This window comes from Centruroides sculpturatus, unplaced genomic scaffold (genome assembly GCF_000671375.1).
Source record: "Centruroides sculpturatus isolate CEXI.00-Female unplaced genomic scaffold, Cexi_2.0 scaffold86, whole genome shotgun sequence".
NCBI classification, from domain to species: Eukaryota; Metazoa; Arthropoda; class Arachnida; order Scorpiones; family Buthidae; genus Centruroides; species Centruroides sculpturatus.
In genome coordinates this window covers 1,027,631-1,045,413 of record NW_019384475.1, presented here as the reverse complement: position 1 = coordinate 1,045,413, position 17,783 = coordinate 1,027,631, and the positions used below count along the sequence as shown (strand labels likewise).

Sequence of the window (17,783 nt, the reverse complement as noted above, 5' to 3'; positions counted from 1 at the left end):
GAGTATACTTTAGTCAATTGGATTCAGAAGTAGCAGAGGTCTAGTCAGGGCAGATCTAGGTTTTTTAGCTGCCCTGACAGGCTTATTGAAGTTCAATGGGTCCCCATTTACAATAAAACAAGTAGTAATATTAATAATATAATAATAATAATAATGATAATTTATAGTAACTATTTTTTACTACACAATAAGTGCTCATTGTTAATGAAAAAGTATTAAAAATTTATGATAATAATTCAATTTTTGTGGCCCCTTGATACTTGAGGGCCCAGGGCTTAATTAAGCCCTATTAGTCCCTATGTAGATCCGCCCCTGGGTCTAGTTAAAGCAACATTGTAAACAAAGCACTTATTTAAAACAATAAACACCAACTGTAGCACTTATTTAGTTCTGTTTGCTAATTCCAATAGATTTTCAAACTCTTGATAGAGTTGGTTTCTGTCATGTTCGCAAAATTTTAGTGAGCAAAAGCAAAGATTACAATTGGAATAGCAAATAAACATCTTAATTACATATTAAAGTCTACACAGCACTAGACAGAGGTCTCTAAGTCAAAAACAAATCCCAGTGTACACAAATGATAAAAAAACTTTGATGGATTAAATCTGCCATTTCTCTAGTAAGAGTAGTGTTTTTACATCGATCATTCCAGAAAAGAAAAGTCTAGTTAGAATATTTTATTTTACAGTTTACATCTGCATTTGCAAAAAAAGTAACTTGGGTTTAAAGAAAGTTAATGATAATAGTATGAAAATTTTTTTAAACTAAGTGAAGAGATGAAGGAAAAACACTTAATATTTGACATAGCAAATCAAAGTATGAAAATAACTGACAACAAACCTAATTCAAATGTAAATATTGCAAAAAGGAAGACAGAAGATACAATGTTTTCTATTAAGAATTAAGAAAGAAAGAAAAAAAAAATTGTTTTTAGATTTTAATTTAAGGAAAATGAAGCAATAATTTATCTTAATTTGTCTAATAAAAATATATCAAAATTGATAACATAATTTAAATTATAGAAATTTTTCTCTATTGTCTGCACTCAGATTTTTCACAACAATATCTCTAGCCATCTTGCTTTTAGAAACTCCAAAACAGGAAAGCACTAATCACCTCATACATACAGACATAATATATCTTTTTATCTTACAGGGCCAAGAGAGTAAATTCCTTGATTTAACTGATTTTCCAAAACATTAATAGTTTCATCTCTGTCTTTTTTCACATACAGTACTTAAAAGTATATGTACTTCAAATTATTTTTCACATTAATTTATTACTTTGATATTAAGTTCAAATATGAATAAAATTTTTGATTTTATACTGATTTGAGAATGATATCTATTGTAATATTTCAAAATTAACATAGTAGATTTTGTAAAATAAGGATAAAACTAGTTATATTCTATACTGATAATCCAAATTTTAATTTCTGAATTAAATAAGTGTGTTATTAATGAAAACAAAATTTCTTTCAAAAAATATGGTGCTCATATAAAAGATGTGTAAACTAAAAATCTAGAAATGTGAAAATGAATTTATTCTGGAAGTTGTGGTGTACAAAATGAACAATGCATATAAAATAAATTAAAAAGAAAACAAATTTAAATCTATTCCATGATCTGTTTCTTTCAAATTTTTCTTTTCATACATTTCATTAAGTTCTGAAAATCCTCAGTCATAAATTGGCAGAGCTTGTTCTGAATTATTTTGCAAAGTTCTGTACTGGAATTGGCCTGCCACTCTCCATCATACACTTCCTGCTTTAACTGGTACTAAAACCATTTGTTTCATCTCTGTGTCAATTAGGTACTGTACATTGTTTGCACAAAGAATGCACTGTATCCTATGTTGCTCAAAGACAGTAATCATATCTTGAGCTTAGTGGGACATTGACATACCTGACCAAAACATACAGTTGCCATTTGGATAGTGCTTCCACAAGAATTGGGCTAGTCTCTTAATGCACTCTGGTACACTTCTGTGTTAATGCTAAGTTTTGACAGTGCAATGAAAGTCTGAGACTACCAGCAAGGGCTTATGGTTATACTACCCATATCAAAACCTTTATCAGAAACTTTGCATGATGTTTGAACTTCACTTATGGCATAACCACTTTTTCTTTTTCATGCTAAAACTTTTTATTTCCTGCACATTCAGAACCATCTAGTGTAAAGTAAGACATTTCATCATAAGTTCATGTACTGAAAGTCCTATGACTTTCAATACATGAACTTATATACAATAGAAATACAGTAGAGCGTCGATTATCCAAAAGTCGGTTATCCGAAAGCATTCTGGTCGGAAAATTTAAATTTTCGCTAATGCTGTGGCGCTGCAATCTTTGGCTATATCTTGGGCTACTCCAATATTTTTTTTGTTGGTGTGCGTGTTTTAGCTGGCAGCACTGGAACTTTTGTGTGGTGTTTTTCTGAGGACTGTGTCCTGCTGAATTGAACGTTTTTGATACTAGATCAACTTCTAAAGTATATATATTTTTTGTTTTTATACTTTTCAATATATTTATTTTGTTTGTAAAAAATAAAGAAATAATTTTTAATGATACAATAGCCACGAGTATTATTTTTAAAAAGTTTTCGTTAGGCTTAACATCGACGAAAATTCAACGCGAAGCGACACGCAACGGAGAAAAATTTCAACACGGGATGGGTTAATATATTTTTTCGTACATAATCGGTTATCCGAAAAATAAGTTATCTGAACGGCCTCATCCCACAATTGATTCGGATAAACGACGCTCTACTGTATTCAAGTGACCAGGAATAAGTCGAAAAGTACTAAAATACCGAAACATTATCAGAATTAGGCTACAGTTACTGTGAGTGTGAATTCTGACGAAATCTTGTTCTGACCAGTACGTCGGAAATCCTCGTCAGAACAAGATGGGTACACTGTGCGCGTTTTCTGATAGTACGTTTCTGCCTTCCAGCAAAATAGACGAACTTGATGAGTTTTATTTTCTTAAAAGTCCGTTGATTAAGTTATTGTTGATAGGTGGTGGAAAACAGAGCATGTTAACCACTTATTTTCCACAAGAGACGATAAGGGAAAGTTCCAAATGTCATATCAAGATTTGTGGGACAACACGCAAAAGATTTTCGAGTACAGTAGAGCATCGATTATCCGACTCAATTGGGGACTCAGGTTGGTGGGATAACTGAAAAAATCGGATAACCGAAAAGAATGAAAAAATACATTATTAGTATAGTATATTAGTATATCCCTTGTAATTAGTATATTAGTAAATCGCTATTAAGTTATTGTCGATTCTTCTGAAATTTTCATTTTAATCAACAATAATTTGTCTCAACAGAAAGAAAATTAAATACATAGTCTTTAAAATCACTGATATAGTTTTAATATGGCCCTAGGGGTGTCACCAGAATTTTTTAACTTGTAAAGGGGTCGCGTATTCAAGAAGGTTGAAAAACACTGGTCTAAGGAAAGTATGACTAACTATGACGTCATTCTCGTTTAACTCTTTCGACTATACGAACTTACCCTTTGGCAAGGGAAACAGAAAGGGTTGATTTGCCCAAAATTTTACACAAGTAAAAACAAGTTCCAATTTGTAATTTGTCATTACTGATAATTTATTAACCTTTTAGCTTTCTTTGTCTGATTAGTTTCGTTGTCTAAACGTTCTTGTTTTGCCCGTATTTTGTCCCCACCGTTTTGTCCGAATTTGAGAGGACAGTTGCCCCTGCTCTTCTGACTCGTACGTCCATGGAACTTTTTGGCAGATCACTCTCGTTCTGCGTTGTCTTAGCCTATCAACAATCATTATTGCAATTTCAATTTTATAATAACACTAAAGTGTAATTTAATTTATATTAATATTGATTGCATTGAAGTAATTATAGTCCGCATTCCACGATAAGACCCTTCTAGTTTTCATTTAAAAGGTATATAGGTAAGTTTACTGGACAGATAGACAGTGAAGTTAGAAACTTATCAGATTAAGGCTACGGTTACTTTGGATGAGAATTCTTACGAGTTTGTCCGAACAAACAAATACCTGTTTTCCAATGAGAGTGTTTACTTTGGCAGAGAAGGGCATGTCAGAACACGCACGATGTAGTCAGAACCATTCGAGCGTTCAAACGAGTTTGATTTTTTCGTGCGTTCTCACGTTGAATTTCGAGTGTTTTGGTTTTTTCAACATGGATATTAATAAATTGATTAGTCTTGTGTTCGAGAATAAGTGTTTAAAAGACATGAAAGACAAAAACTATCACAACAGTGATATTTCTCGGCAGAGATATCTCTCATTCTGAAATACAGTAGAGCATGGATTAACCGTCACATCGGTTAACCGACCGTTCTAGTCGGCAAATTTCAAATGTCCGCTAGTGATATGGCACTAAAATATTTGGCTATGTCTTGGCNTTGTTTCGTGTTTAACAGATTTATTTACGAAAATATTCTTTCTACATTAGCTGAAGAATGGGGCAGACACAAGATATTCTCAACAAAACGAGACAGAATCTTTGCAATAAAGTCTCTTACAATATATAAGAAATGAAGGTACAAAGAAATGTTTTATTGAGAATTTTTAGATACATTGAAAATTAAAATTTCTTTCTTGAATTATCGTAAACTTTTCAGTAGATTTTGTGCTTCAATCGGTAGATCGGTCCCAAAATCGGTAGATCTACCGAAAATTCGGTAGACGTGGCAAAATTGTACACGCGATCATAAAACTGACGTAACTACGCGGTAAGTCACAAACACCAACAAACAAAATGGAAGTTTTGGTTAGAAATAAATACTTTTTCTTGCCATACATATAATAATAGACAGATGTCGTCGTCTCCTCTCCAGATGTCTTTTTTATTTCCCTGTCGATAGCCCGACACGTGTTCCGCAGCCATCCTGTATTTTCTCGCGCGCGTGGGATTGTGGGATCTCTCTTATGACTGGATCTAGAACTCTCCAGTCGATCGCGATTGAACCTCGTTTCAGTCGAGATTGAAACGGTCGAGAGCGTTCGCACCACGGAACATTCTCCGACCTTAGTCACAATCTAGAATCTAGATCGAAATGCTCGGTGCGAACGGGGTATTAGTGTTTCGTTCGAAACGTCATCACCGCAGAGCATGCACACTGAGCGAGATTACTACTTTTCGAACGATTCGACTTTACGAACGTACCCTAAATGTTTATACCCTTGTATATAGTTTTATTATTAATATATTCTAATACAATATTTCGTGACTTGTGTGCAGTTGGCATATTTAGATGTAAAGATAAAAGTAGTAAAAGAAATGAATTTTGAATCGTTACTATTTTTAACGTAAAAAAATTGTTATTAAATATTAAATGATCGATAAAGGAAGACAAACGTGACATCTGTTGTTAAGAAATGCACGTACAGTAAAATTTGCGCCTGCGTATATTCGATCATTTTTCTGGAGTTGCACACATGCATATGTATTCAAAATACACGCGAAGGATTATTAGGATGTGACATCATTCAGTAGTGATGGATGAGGAAGATGATCACGTGTAATTAGATGAGGAAAGAAAGTGAAACCAGATCTTGAATTGGATTCTGTGTTGAGTAAGCCTACCTTACCGTAGTCACGATTAAACAGTATTTAAGCATGAGATTATTTTATCTGTTACAACTACCTAATTGTAACGGTCTCCTCTCAGATTAGTTCGTTTGCAGTGTGTAGAATAAAACGAATTTAATACGCATTTATTTGTATCTAAGTAAGAAACTCAAAGTTTTATGAGGTACAAAGTGTGTTTACAAGTGAGTCACAGCAAAAGGTTACGAAATCCTGTTTTATCGATTAACTTTTGTAAATCATGATATAGCTAAGATTAACGTTCATATTTGACAACAGATGGCTCTTCAATCCTATTTATCAATTCGGTGTGTGTGGTATATTATGACGAAGACATTACTTGTCTGCGAGGATACTTGTCAAGGTGTGTCGTAAATATTTTAGTTTAGTTAATTTTAATCGAAAAATATACATGATTACATTTAAGTTAGTTTAAACTCTTATTCCATAATCAAACTTAAATGCAATCATATTTTAAGAATATATTTAAAATTTTTAAAAATGAGTTCTTTATAATCGAATATTAATAAACTTCCTGTTTACATTTATTCTAGACAAAATAAAATTGTAATCTTTGAAGCTAATTATAACCTATAAAGTGGAGAGAGAGGCAACTGTTGCGACGTTCTCTTTCCTTAAAATGCTTTCGTTCATATTTTTCATGATTCGAAATGTTGCATTGTTATTGATAACGACACTCGTATTATTTCTAATTGTTTTGAAGATATCTAAAAACATTCAAGACAAATGGGGTGTTTTCCTTTTAGAGAGAGTACTTAAACCAAGATTTGGAAAGTACATTGTTTCAGATGTAGATAAATTATTTGCCGATTTGAAGATGATAAAATCAAAAGATCCAGAGAGATTAAAAGAGGAAAAAGTCAAAATTTTGGAAATTGGTGCCGGAGGTGGCTCAAATTTTAAGTATTATCCGGAGAATACGTCCTTAATTTGTGTAGAACCTAATAACAATTTTCAGAAATATTTTCAAGAGAATCAAAGCAAATTTCCAAATGTAAAATTGGATCTGTTTATTTGTTCCGGAGCAGAAGACATGAAGGAAATAGAAGACGATAGTGTGGATGTAGTCGTATCCACTCACGTACTTTGTAGTGTTAACGATGTGCAGAAAGTCTTACAAGAAGTGAAGCGAGTTTTAATAAAGGTAAGTGATAATCTATTTATTATATCTTATAAATAATTTTCCGAAAACTCTATGAAATAAAAAATTATTTTTTTATTTAGGGAAGCCGATATTATTATTTGGACCATCAAATTCCTCCAAACACAAATTTTACTGTAACCGCTTCAAAAATTGTCGAGCCAGTTTGGAAGATACTTACAGGAAATTGTCACCTGACTAGAGACGTTGGAAAAGAAGTGGAACGAGCTGGATTCGAAGAAGTATCACAATATTATAAATATATTGATAAATTTCCATTTATTGTAAGCTATCATGTTTTTGGATATGCAACAAAATAAAGAATGAAATCCATTTTCTTCAATTTAAAATATAATAACCAGTATTTGAGATAACAATTATCAATTGATAATACTGTAATGTAAACGGTGGTTTAATGTTGAAAGAATGGAAAAGTTTATTTTAAGACGAAGAAAAGAATAAAAATATCTTTATATTATTAAAAAAAATTCGGGTTTTTTTTGGTATGTATGGATTTCTTAGTGTGTTAATGTGTGTGTGTGTGTGTGTGTGTGTGTGGCATGATTTTGTTCACCTTCCATGAAGCTTAATAACTACCGTGTTCTATATCGAAAATTTCTGAAATTTTCCAAGGAGATTTCTATATTAGGAGATTGATGCTTTAAATTTCGGGGTGGAGATATAAAAGTGTGGTGTGTGTTATATTTCGAATAGGGTCGGACTTAATGAAGATTTTACTCATTATTAGCATTTACAGTTTTTTATAAAACCCACCCCTACTCTCAAAATTAAGATTTTTGCCATTTATAATAATTAAAAATATAAAAGTTTTTAATACAATAAAATATCATAACACATGGCGTCAAATATGCAGTTTTAAATGTTTCAGGAAAAGTTATGCAACTTTTTGCTTGATTTTGAACTGGAATTAAACAGTAATATTTAAAATATCTAATTACTTCTATAATAAATTGATATTTTACTTCATTAAAAAGAGATAATATTTTAATAGTTTGAAAAAACTAAATTCTTGAATTTATAGCTTTTTCAAACTATTCAAATTATAATTGATTCATCGATTATGGTTTTAAACAAATATAGGGCAGTCAATAATCAATTAATTGCCGATAATCGATATTTCATAATTTTAAAGTTACGAGAGATAGATTAAAAAAAACGTATGTTTTTAGTTTCAAAAGTGTTATACGTTTGAAGCTGATTTGTTCCTGTTAGGTCGATTCCTTTCAGGAGAGCCGAATTGTTTCCTTTGATGTTAGTTATTGGTTCCTGTGGAGAGGCTGCCAACTTTATTCCGTAAGTCAAAGCCACAGTCATGAACAAGACAGAGTTCCGTTATTATTTATACACATACTTCGTTCAAAAGTTTAGTCGGTTCTTTGGAAATTCCATATTTACGTAGATGCTTTTAGGGAACCCTGTGATTTCCCTGCGCGATAGTATTGGGCCGAGACGCCACTAGCGTAAAAACGCGCCATAATTATTTTTAATCACGTGACATGTTCGCTTTTGCGCTTGGATTGCTGCAACGACATATAACTGCTAGACTCTGAATCAGATAAAAATTAACGTAGAAACTAACGCCCCTGTTTGAAGCCAAAGAAACTACGCTCCGTCTTAGACTGCCATGCCACCAAAAATGTGCATATGCCTTTTGTAAAACATATGTACAGTACGTACAGTACATCGAATCAGTGGCTGCACTACTTTAGAGTAAATGTTCAATGTGATGATCACCAACTTCGTTACATAATGTGCAACTACGAACCATATTTTGTCCGACCCTCTGTAAGATGCCAAGCTCCCCTTTGATGGTATTAAATGCTGTAAAGATGCGCTCCGTAAGCTCATGAACTGTTCCTACAGGTGTTGCGTACACAAGGGACTCACGTTGACTAGTTGTGTGTTTACAGCACAGCGCTAGTAGATGCAAGGGGTGACCCGAAGGACGGCAAGCACTAAGTACACGTCCTGTACACAGGCTCAGTTAGACCACTGTAGTTGTGTGTTTAGAGTCTTCCATCCGCAGCAATAATATGACATCAATGGACAGAAGGGTAGCTACCAAAATAAAGAGCGGTCAAGCACTTTCTACCGCTGTACACACTTTAGTTCAAGTTTCCGGCTATAAGTTCCTTATATCAAAACGTTCAAAATTTCATCCTCTACAATCCCCCAAATTTTTAAAACGTCATTCTGATACACCCTGTATATCCTATTACTTCTTTCCCATCCCAATCAACTTGTTTTTTAATTGCCCTTTCATCAATAATTAAGCAACATAATAATGGATGGGTTGAAATTTTAGTTTCATCTCTGATTTTTATAAAAGAAAAGAATGTTCGGTAAAGCCAAGAACTACCATCAATATAAGATCATTTCTGTAAAGAACTAGGAGCAGGTAGTTTAATAAACTGTCTTAGATATTCATATGCCTTACTACTGTAGAATAAAAATGAAGAGTTAAAGCAAACATTTTAACTTTTTCTGGATATTCATTGCCTTCATTACCAAAAAGCGCTGATGTTTTAATAGATCAAGAAGCAGTTCATTAAAGTTATTTTCTATCATTATAGAATCGGATTTAGAAAGCATTTCTCTTAGCCTTTGAAAATTGTTTTTTAAATTGACAATCTTATTTGAATTTCTTTTATTAGACTTTCTGCTATATATTAAGTTTCTTTTGTAGCCGTTCACATTTCTGTTTTGTTAAAATTAATATTTCACGCTCCTTCTTTGGAGATGGCAAACAATATGTGTGATCACGAGAGACTGATACTTCATATTCTATCTTTGCAATTTTTACTTTACAGGCTTCTGAAATAGGGTCTTTAGATGTTGGTTTTCTTTCTGAACGTTTTATTGCAGGGATTTTTTGAAGATGTGAAGGAAATGAAATAATTGTAGGAACAGAATTTGGTTGTAAGTATTTTCTACCATTATTATAACTTCTTCAAAATGAGAAGAACAAATTCAATTATTATTGTTCGGCTTCCAACGATGGCGTCGCATTAGTATAAGCCATTTCTTAAGAAGAGATTCGCCAGTGAGTGGAAACCTGACAAAGAAAAACTTTTATTTTAAATTTCACTATTGCAAGAATGAAATGTGATTTACTTATCACAGATATTAACCACTATAAAATTCGTAATTTGATATGTATAAGACTTCTATCCAAAACATTTTTAATTATTTATTTTTTATAAATTAGTCAGCGTTTCGAAGTATGTTCGACACTTTTCGTTTACTTTTATTAAATTAATCCTTAAACATTTTATTAGACATAGAAAAGTAGTCTATAGTGTGAGCAAAATTAATAATTATAACTTGTGAAATGAAATTCCCGAAACTTTCTTGTAACTGTTGGTACAATTAATAGCGGCACAAAAATGTGGCATGATTATTTCTTACTGTGCGCTTCGCTATAAACCCACTGAAACTGTCATGGCGTCCTTCTCTTCAATCAGCTTCAAAAAGTGGTGCTTCTGGCACTCTATGTTATTCTATCTCGTTGGTTGTTGGATTGCTCCATCAAACTAAGTTTCTATGGAGATGGTACTGCCACCAAGTGTCGAAAGTATTTATGCAATAAACGACATAAATACACAATGTAGTGAGTTAGACAGATTCTAGACAGAAAATTCTGCTCTGCTCCCAAACCAGTTTATCTAGTAACCATGATTCAGACTAAAAGTGGGTCGAGTATATACAAAACATATATAAAATTCATGATGTAACTCGACTTCTAAATATAAATGAAGACCTTTCCGAATGTATTTAAATTTAGAAAAAGCAACTGTTGGGCCTTTTCCCAAATTGCAAGGCCACCTCCCTAATAAATAATGTTTAAAAATTATGTTTAATACGATCTAAAAGTACACGATTAATATTTATGTTTTAAATAAAAAATTATTTAAAAGCGTTACAATTATTTATCTATATTTTAAGTCTTCGTTACTTTAAAATGCATGCATTTTATCCTTTTTGGAGAACAATTGTTTTTTTTCCCTTTTTATTTTTAGTATTAAAAAAATTGGTCAATGATTTTCTAAATAAAAATTTAGAAGCTTCTGCAAAATATATTTTCTCAATAAATTCATTAATATTAATATTCTTCCGACATCCATATCCATATTGACAAACTTTATGAAATTATCACTATAACACTTTCACAATGCATGATTTACATAAATTTAATTTTAAAAAGATTCCATTTAATTATATGCCAATAAGAGAGTGAGTAAATTTCGGAGGAGACTCGTATGCAAATAACTTCGGAAATGAATACAGTAGAGCGTCGTTTATCCGAAAGCCAGTTATCCGAAACGTCGGTTTACCGAAAGCATTCCAGTCGGCAAATTTAAATTTTCGCTAATGCTGTGGCGCTGCAATCTTTGGCTATATCTTGGGCTACTCCAATATTTTTTTTGTTGGTGTGCGTGTTTTAGCTGGCAGCACTGGAACTTTTGTGTGGTGTTTTTCTGAGGACTGTGTCCTGCTGAATTGAACGTTTTTGATACTAGATCAACTTCTAAAGTATATATATTTTTTGTTTTTATACTTTTCAATATATTTATTTTGTTTGTAAAAAATAAAGAAATAATTTTTAATGATACAATAGCCACGAGTATTATTTTTAAAAAGTTTTCGTTAGGCTTAACATCGACGAAAATTCAACGCGAAGCGACACGCAACGGAGAAAAATTTCAACACGGGATGGGTTAATATATTTTTTCGTACATAATCGGTTATCCGAAAAATAAGTTATCTGAACGGCCTCATCCCACAATTGATTCGGATAAACGACGCTCTACTGTATTCAAGTGACCAGGAATAAGTCGAAAAGTACTAAAATACCGAAACATTATCAGAATTAGGCTACAGTTACTGTGAGTGTGAATTCTGACGAAATCTTGTTCTGACCAGTACGTCGGAAATCCTCGTCAGAACAAGATGGGTACACTGTGCGCGTTTTCTGATAGTACGTTTCTGCCTTCCAGCAAAATAGACGAACTTGATGAGTTTTATTTTCTTAAAAGTCCGTTGATTAAGTTATTGTTGATAGGTGGTGGAAAACAGAGCATGTTAACCACTTATTTTCCACAAGAGACGATAAGGGAAAGTTCCAAATGTCATATCAAGATTTGTGGGACAACACGCAAAAGATTTTCGAGTACAGTAGAGCATCGATTATCCGACTCAATTGGGGACTCAGGTTGGTGGGATAACTGAAAAAATCGGATAACCGAAAAGAATGAAAAAATACATTATTAGTATAGTATATTAGTATATCCCTTGTAATTAGTATATTAGTAAATCGCTATTAAGTTATTGTCGATTCTTCTGAAATTTTCATTTTAATCAACAATAATTTGTCTCAACAGAAAGAAAATTAAATACATAGTCTTTAAAATCACTGATATAGTTTTAATATGGCCCTAGGGGTGTCACCAGAATTTTTTAACTTGTAAAGGGGTCGCGTATTCAAGAAGGTTGAAAAACACTGGTCTAAGGAAAGTATGACTAACTATGACGTCATTCTCGTTTAACTCTTTCAACTATACGAACTTACCCTTTGGCAAGGGAAACAGAAAGGGTTGATTTGCCCAAAATTTTACACAAGTAAAAACAAGTTCCAATTTGTAATTTGTCATTACTGATAATTTATTAACCTTTTAGCTTTCTTTGTCTGATTAGTTTCGTTGTCTAAACGTTCTTGTTTTGCCCGTATTTTGTCCCCACCGTTTTGTCCGAATTTGAGAGGACAGTTGCCCCTGCTCTTCTGACTCGTACGTCCATGGAACTTTTTGGCAGATCACTCTCGTTCTGCGTTGTCTTAGCCTATCAACAATCATTATTGCAATTTCAATTTTATAATAACACTAAAGTGTAATTTAATTTATATTAATATTGATTGCATTGAAGTAATTATAGTCCGCATTCCACGATAAGACCCTTCTAGTTTTCATTTAAAAGGTATATAGGTAAGTTTACTGGACAGATAGACAGTGATGTTAGAAACTTATCAGATTAAGGCTACGGTTACTTTGGATGAGAATTCTTACGAGTTTGTCCGAACAAACAAATACCTGTTTTCCAATGAGAGTGTTTACTTTGGCAGAGAAGGGCATGTCAGAACACGCACGATGTAGTCAGAACCATTCGAGCGTTCAAACGAGTTTGATTTTTTCGTGCGTTCTCACGTTGAATTTCGAGTGTTTTGGTTTTTTCAACATGGATATTAATAAATTGATTAGTCTTGTGTTCGAGAATAAGTGTTTAAAAGACATGAAAGACAAAAACTATCACAACAGTGATATTTCTCGGCAGAGATATCTCTCATTCTGAAATACAGTAGAGCATGGATTAACCGTCACATCGGTTAACCGACCGTTCTAGTCGGCAAATTTCAAATGTCCGCTAGTGATATGGCACTAAAATATTTGGCTATGTCTTGGCTACTTTAATAGAGGAGAAGGTGGTATTATGGAACACTGCGGGTATTATGGAACCACCCCATTTCGAACTGATAATAAAGGCGAACTGTAGCGGAATGTGGATGAACTGAACTAGGCAGACATCCATAGCAAGGGGAAAACCCGTTTTACTTCAGTTAAACGGTTGTCCGTATCTAATCAGCAAATTTGTTTTTTTCAAAATTCACAAGTTTTGAATGCTAAGTGAATTTAATTATTTTTAAAATATAAATCGCGTGTTGTAGGTTCACTGGTGCGTGTATTCCGTTCCAGAGACTTAGGGGTACATATTAATCTGTGTGATGTTCACGTTTTTTAAATTTTGGTCTCGACAGACATAAGTTAATTCGAGATGGCGATGCGTGAAATANTAAGTAATGAAAAATTCCGTGCTAGTGTTGCCACCTTTTTAAAATCGCCGACCCGGACGGCAGGTGAGGTTTGTTCGAACAGAAGTTCCTGACGCATGCGTATATCATTTTGCAATGCGAAGAATAATTTGCAGTGCATGCTGGTTCTAACTCAGTTACAGTTAGCGACTAGGGAGACTTGGATAGGAGTAACGCGAGTGACCTAGCTCTATTGGATATTGGAGGTGTATATGATTACGAATGAATCCTACGAGTAAACAAAAAATAGGTCGACAGGTTGCGCACGATATCCCTCGGACCGCGAGTCGGATGGTAACACTATTCCGTGCTCATTTCAATCGGTCCGAATCGCAAGTGGACGAAAGTATGAAATTGAATGGTTCAAATTCTTACAAGATATTATTATTATTTATTGTGAACTTTTGCCGCCCCCTAAAACGTAATTTTCCGCCCCCTAAAAAGTGCCGCCCTCCACGCTACGCTACTGAATGTACCCATATTGTCTCCATACGACCATGTGGGTGCCTTCCGGAACTTTCTATGGGAAACTGATTCTTCTATTTAGATGTTAGAGTGGTGAAGAAAATCCTTTAAACTTTCACACTGCCAACCAGTTGGTCGAGGGTCGTCACCTGATAGCGGCTAACCCCAAATTCAGTGATTTTTATCCATTAGGCCTTTGATTGGATGAAATTACAACGAGAATCCCGTTTCAAGGAGCTGCACAGAAAATTTCGTTTTCGCTTTCTGAGAGTCAGATCTCAAATGTAAATAATATCTCTTGAGCAAATTTGAGTTGTATTTAAATATGAATAAACTTAAGCATTATTGTTATCTATGAAGTTTGTATTTACTGCCCATTGCAGCATTATACCCCGCATTTAAGATTTCATTATTACATTGAGCCATTGGCAAGTGGGATCGATTTTTGGGACTCGAAAAACCAGATTTTTTTAATGTAGGCCTACTAGTTTCGATCTTCGTAATTATAATGGTTCTCTACCTCTACATGTATATACAGTGGGTGATCGATTAACGAACAATTCGGATAACGAATGAAGTATGGAACGGATTATGTTCGTTAACCGATCACCCACTGTATATGTAAATGATAATATAAATACAACTTCATTAAGAATCTCCAAATGCTAATGATAATACTCTCTAGCTATATTCTTACTAATTGAATCGTAAATGAGAATCAAAGATACGCATTTTTCGATTCGGAAAATCATTATACCTCAATTGAATTGATCACTCAATTTATTCTCAACTTAAAATTATCATTTTGCAATGTGTAGGATATATATCCAAAGAATATTTTATTTATTTATCAATCTTTTATTCATCACACATACAAATTTCGTATAAAAGTTTACTTAAATTGTACTTATATATTTTTGAATATTTAAAGTTTCGCTTGTCCATTAATTTTTGATTAGAATTAAGGGCTTCTGAATAATGAATTCCATATAAATTTTTATTCATAATAATATTTATTAACAAACAGTTAAATTACAATTATATTTCTCTTCTGTTCATTAAAAATATTAAAATCGATTTTATATTATCAATTTAGTTTTTAGGATTTTTTAAATCTTCATCATTGCTAACTTTCATGATTTCGTTTAATCATAAAATTTGCTTATTAGCAAATAAAATTATTAACTATTATAGATTCTCCTTTTTTGTATACTATTCTTAATCTTCTTTCTAAAATACTGTTCAATGCTTCATTCGTAAATGACGTCTGAGAGCAGAAAGATAAATAAATTTTTTGGAACAAACCGCACATGAATGATGAGAAATACCACCGTGAATCTTTCTATGACTATATAAATCACATCTCTGACTATAAGAACGTGTACAAATATCGCACTGATACTTTCCTTTAATCTGATGACTTCGTCTGAGATGTAAATTCAACCCCTGTTTTGATTTGAATAGCATGTCACATATACTACACTTTACAGTTGTTTCTCCAGTCCGATCCAAACCTCTCGAACAATCCATTGATTCGACTGAAATATTCAAAAAATTCTGTTAGAATTCAATTATTTTGATTACAGTTATATATATTTATTTTAGTATTTAAAATAGTATTATATACGATAGATTTTAACATTTGAGTTCAATAAAAAAAATACTTCTCTTCGAATGAAAAACATTTCAAAGTTTTCCTAAAAACTAAAATAATATCTTTAATTTTATACAAATTTCTAATTTATAGCATACATTACAATCGTTAAATCAGATTTAAACTGTAACTCATAAAGGATTTTGCAGATATAAATCAGTTTCAATGAATAAAACTAGAGAATCAAACTTTTGGTTCTAAACCATGAATAAAAAATTCTAATATTCCGAAAGGATTCGATCCTGTATTTTCCATGTGATTGTATTAAATATGGTCTGCTGACATCAGAAATTTAATCTCTTGATCGTTTTGACGTGTTCGAGAGTCGTTAGGGAAATTTGTCTTACGGAAATGCTCATGACACATAGCCTATCAGAATAAAACTATTATCTATGGCACTGCAATTCATATTCTGCTAATCATATATTGATAAAACTGACTCCATACTCCGGCAAAGCGGAAGTGCCGCCTTTATTTGTCCCTTGCATTAAAGATTTAATTGAGGCTTTCGAATATTTACAGTATATTTTTATTCAATAGTTTGTTGTAATTTGTATATATTTTGATAGCAGATTTTACACACTTCATTCACATATATTTATTACACACTTTTCTAATTACTTTCGTCTTTATAAACTGCTGGCCAAGTAAAATGCAACACCATGTAGGTCTCTAGATATTGCAGGTGTTGCATTTTACTTGGTCAGCAGTGTAGTTGTTTGAGATGAAAATGACTCCTATTCCGGATCCTCCGGATTCTATTCTTTCTTCATTTATAGATAAGAAAATTATGAATACAAATAAAATTGAAATTGAAAAATAAACTGTTTATTTAAAATATGAAAAAATATCCGAATGAATCGTTTTCTATACTTTCATCTTACCAAGAAACTTACACAGATATAATAAATACCGGTACGTTAAAGGAAAAACAATGTAATATTACTAAGTAGATAATTTCTATACAGACAGATAAATCGTGTTACAGTGGGATCTGTTGTTGTTGAACCTAAACTAACCAAAATAGTTATAACAGTAAGGTAGATATAGATTTCAAAAATAAGTGTATTGTTTATCTTTGTAGATGTTGTATACGATATAATAATGTAAGTTATAATGAAACTTTTAATAACAGCAGATGAAATTTTAAGTATAGTCGAGTCTTTCCATAACCATATTAACTTTGAAGAACTAGAATCGAATAACTGTTTAAATTATCTAGAAGTAACAAGTGACCTTGCATTAATTACGGCTACAATTTTTGAGTCACTTTTGACTCCCCCCTTTTAATTAAATGAACAATAGTTCACACTTCCTGGTATCGAAGAAATTACTTTAAAAAAATTCTTCGAATATTTTCTAACTAAAAGTTTACTCATATTACTAATAAGTAGGCTTATAAAAATTAATTCGTATGCCACTAATACCCGTACAAAAGTCCACTAGATAATGCTGCAATGCCTAGGTTCCCTCCTACATCGTGTACAATGATGTAAAATACTTGTTACAACCCTCTCTCTCTTATCTGTAAACGTAATTAATGGACAGCTCCCAATTAGAAAATAAAATAAACTGAATTATAAGAATATTATAAACCATGTAATGTCAATAAAACAATAGATGCCTAATTATATTAACAATAATATCTTTCGCATGAGTATATTAAAACCATAAATAGAACAACAGACCCCATTGCTATACAAAAATAAATAGAAAACATCAATGTTCAAAATGCTTTGGATATCCTTATAAATTATTAATGAAGTATCAATAGTACAAAAGAATATTTAATAAGAAAATATTAAATATGAAAAAAAAACAAAATAAGTATATAACTGTCACGTATTTTTAAAATCTTTTTGAACAGATTAGTTAAAAATATAATGTAATGTGCATAATTGTTATAAAATATCATGGAATGAGAAGCATACTGAATAAGCATTTCCAAGTATTTTGAAGGAATAATTTCCTATAATGGCTTTAAAAAATGAACAATTTTCAACATATTTTTCAAGAAAA

At 32.3% G+C, this 17,783-nt stretch overlaps 1 protein-coding gene across 2 annotated transcripts; it reads left to right on the top strand.

Moving 5' to 3' along the window:
• Positions 1-5,422: 5,422 nt before the first annotated feature.
• Positions 5,423-7,112, top strand: LOC111621301 (methyltransferase-like protein 7B). 2 transcript variants are annotated; one of them, XM_023363388.1, is made up of 4 exons: positions 5,423-5,785; positions 5,880-5,964; positions 6,155-6,765; positions 6,846-7,112. In XM_023363388.1, the coding sequence occupies exons 3-4, from the start codon at positions 6,241-6,243 to the stop codon at positions 7,080-7,082; spliced, it is 762 nt and encodes a 253-aa protein (XP_023219156.1). In that variant the 5' UTR covers positions 5,423-5,785; positions 5,880-5,964; positions 6,155-6,240; the 3' UTR covers positions 7,083-7,112. The 2 variants fall into 2 exon arrangements, with proteins under 2 accessions (XP_023219156.1, XP_023219157.1); XM_023363389.1 differs by having other exon boundaries at positions 5,423-5,802.
• The last annotated feature ends 10,671 nt before the right edge of the window (positions 7,113-17,783 follow it).

Coding starts and splice junctions, on each gene's coding strand:
- LOC111621301 (XM_023363388.1), top strand. CDS start 6,241: ATGCTTTCGTTCATATTTTTCATGATTCGAAATGTTGCATTGTTATTG. Junction 6,766..6,845: donor TGAAGCGAGTTTTAATAAAG/GTAAGTGATAAT, acceptor TTTTTTATTTAG/GGAAGCCGATATTATTATTT.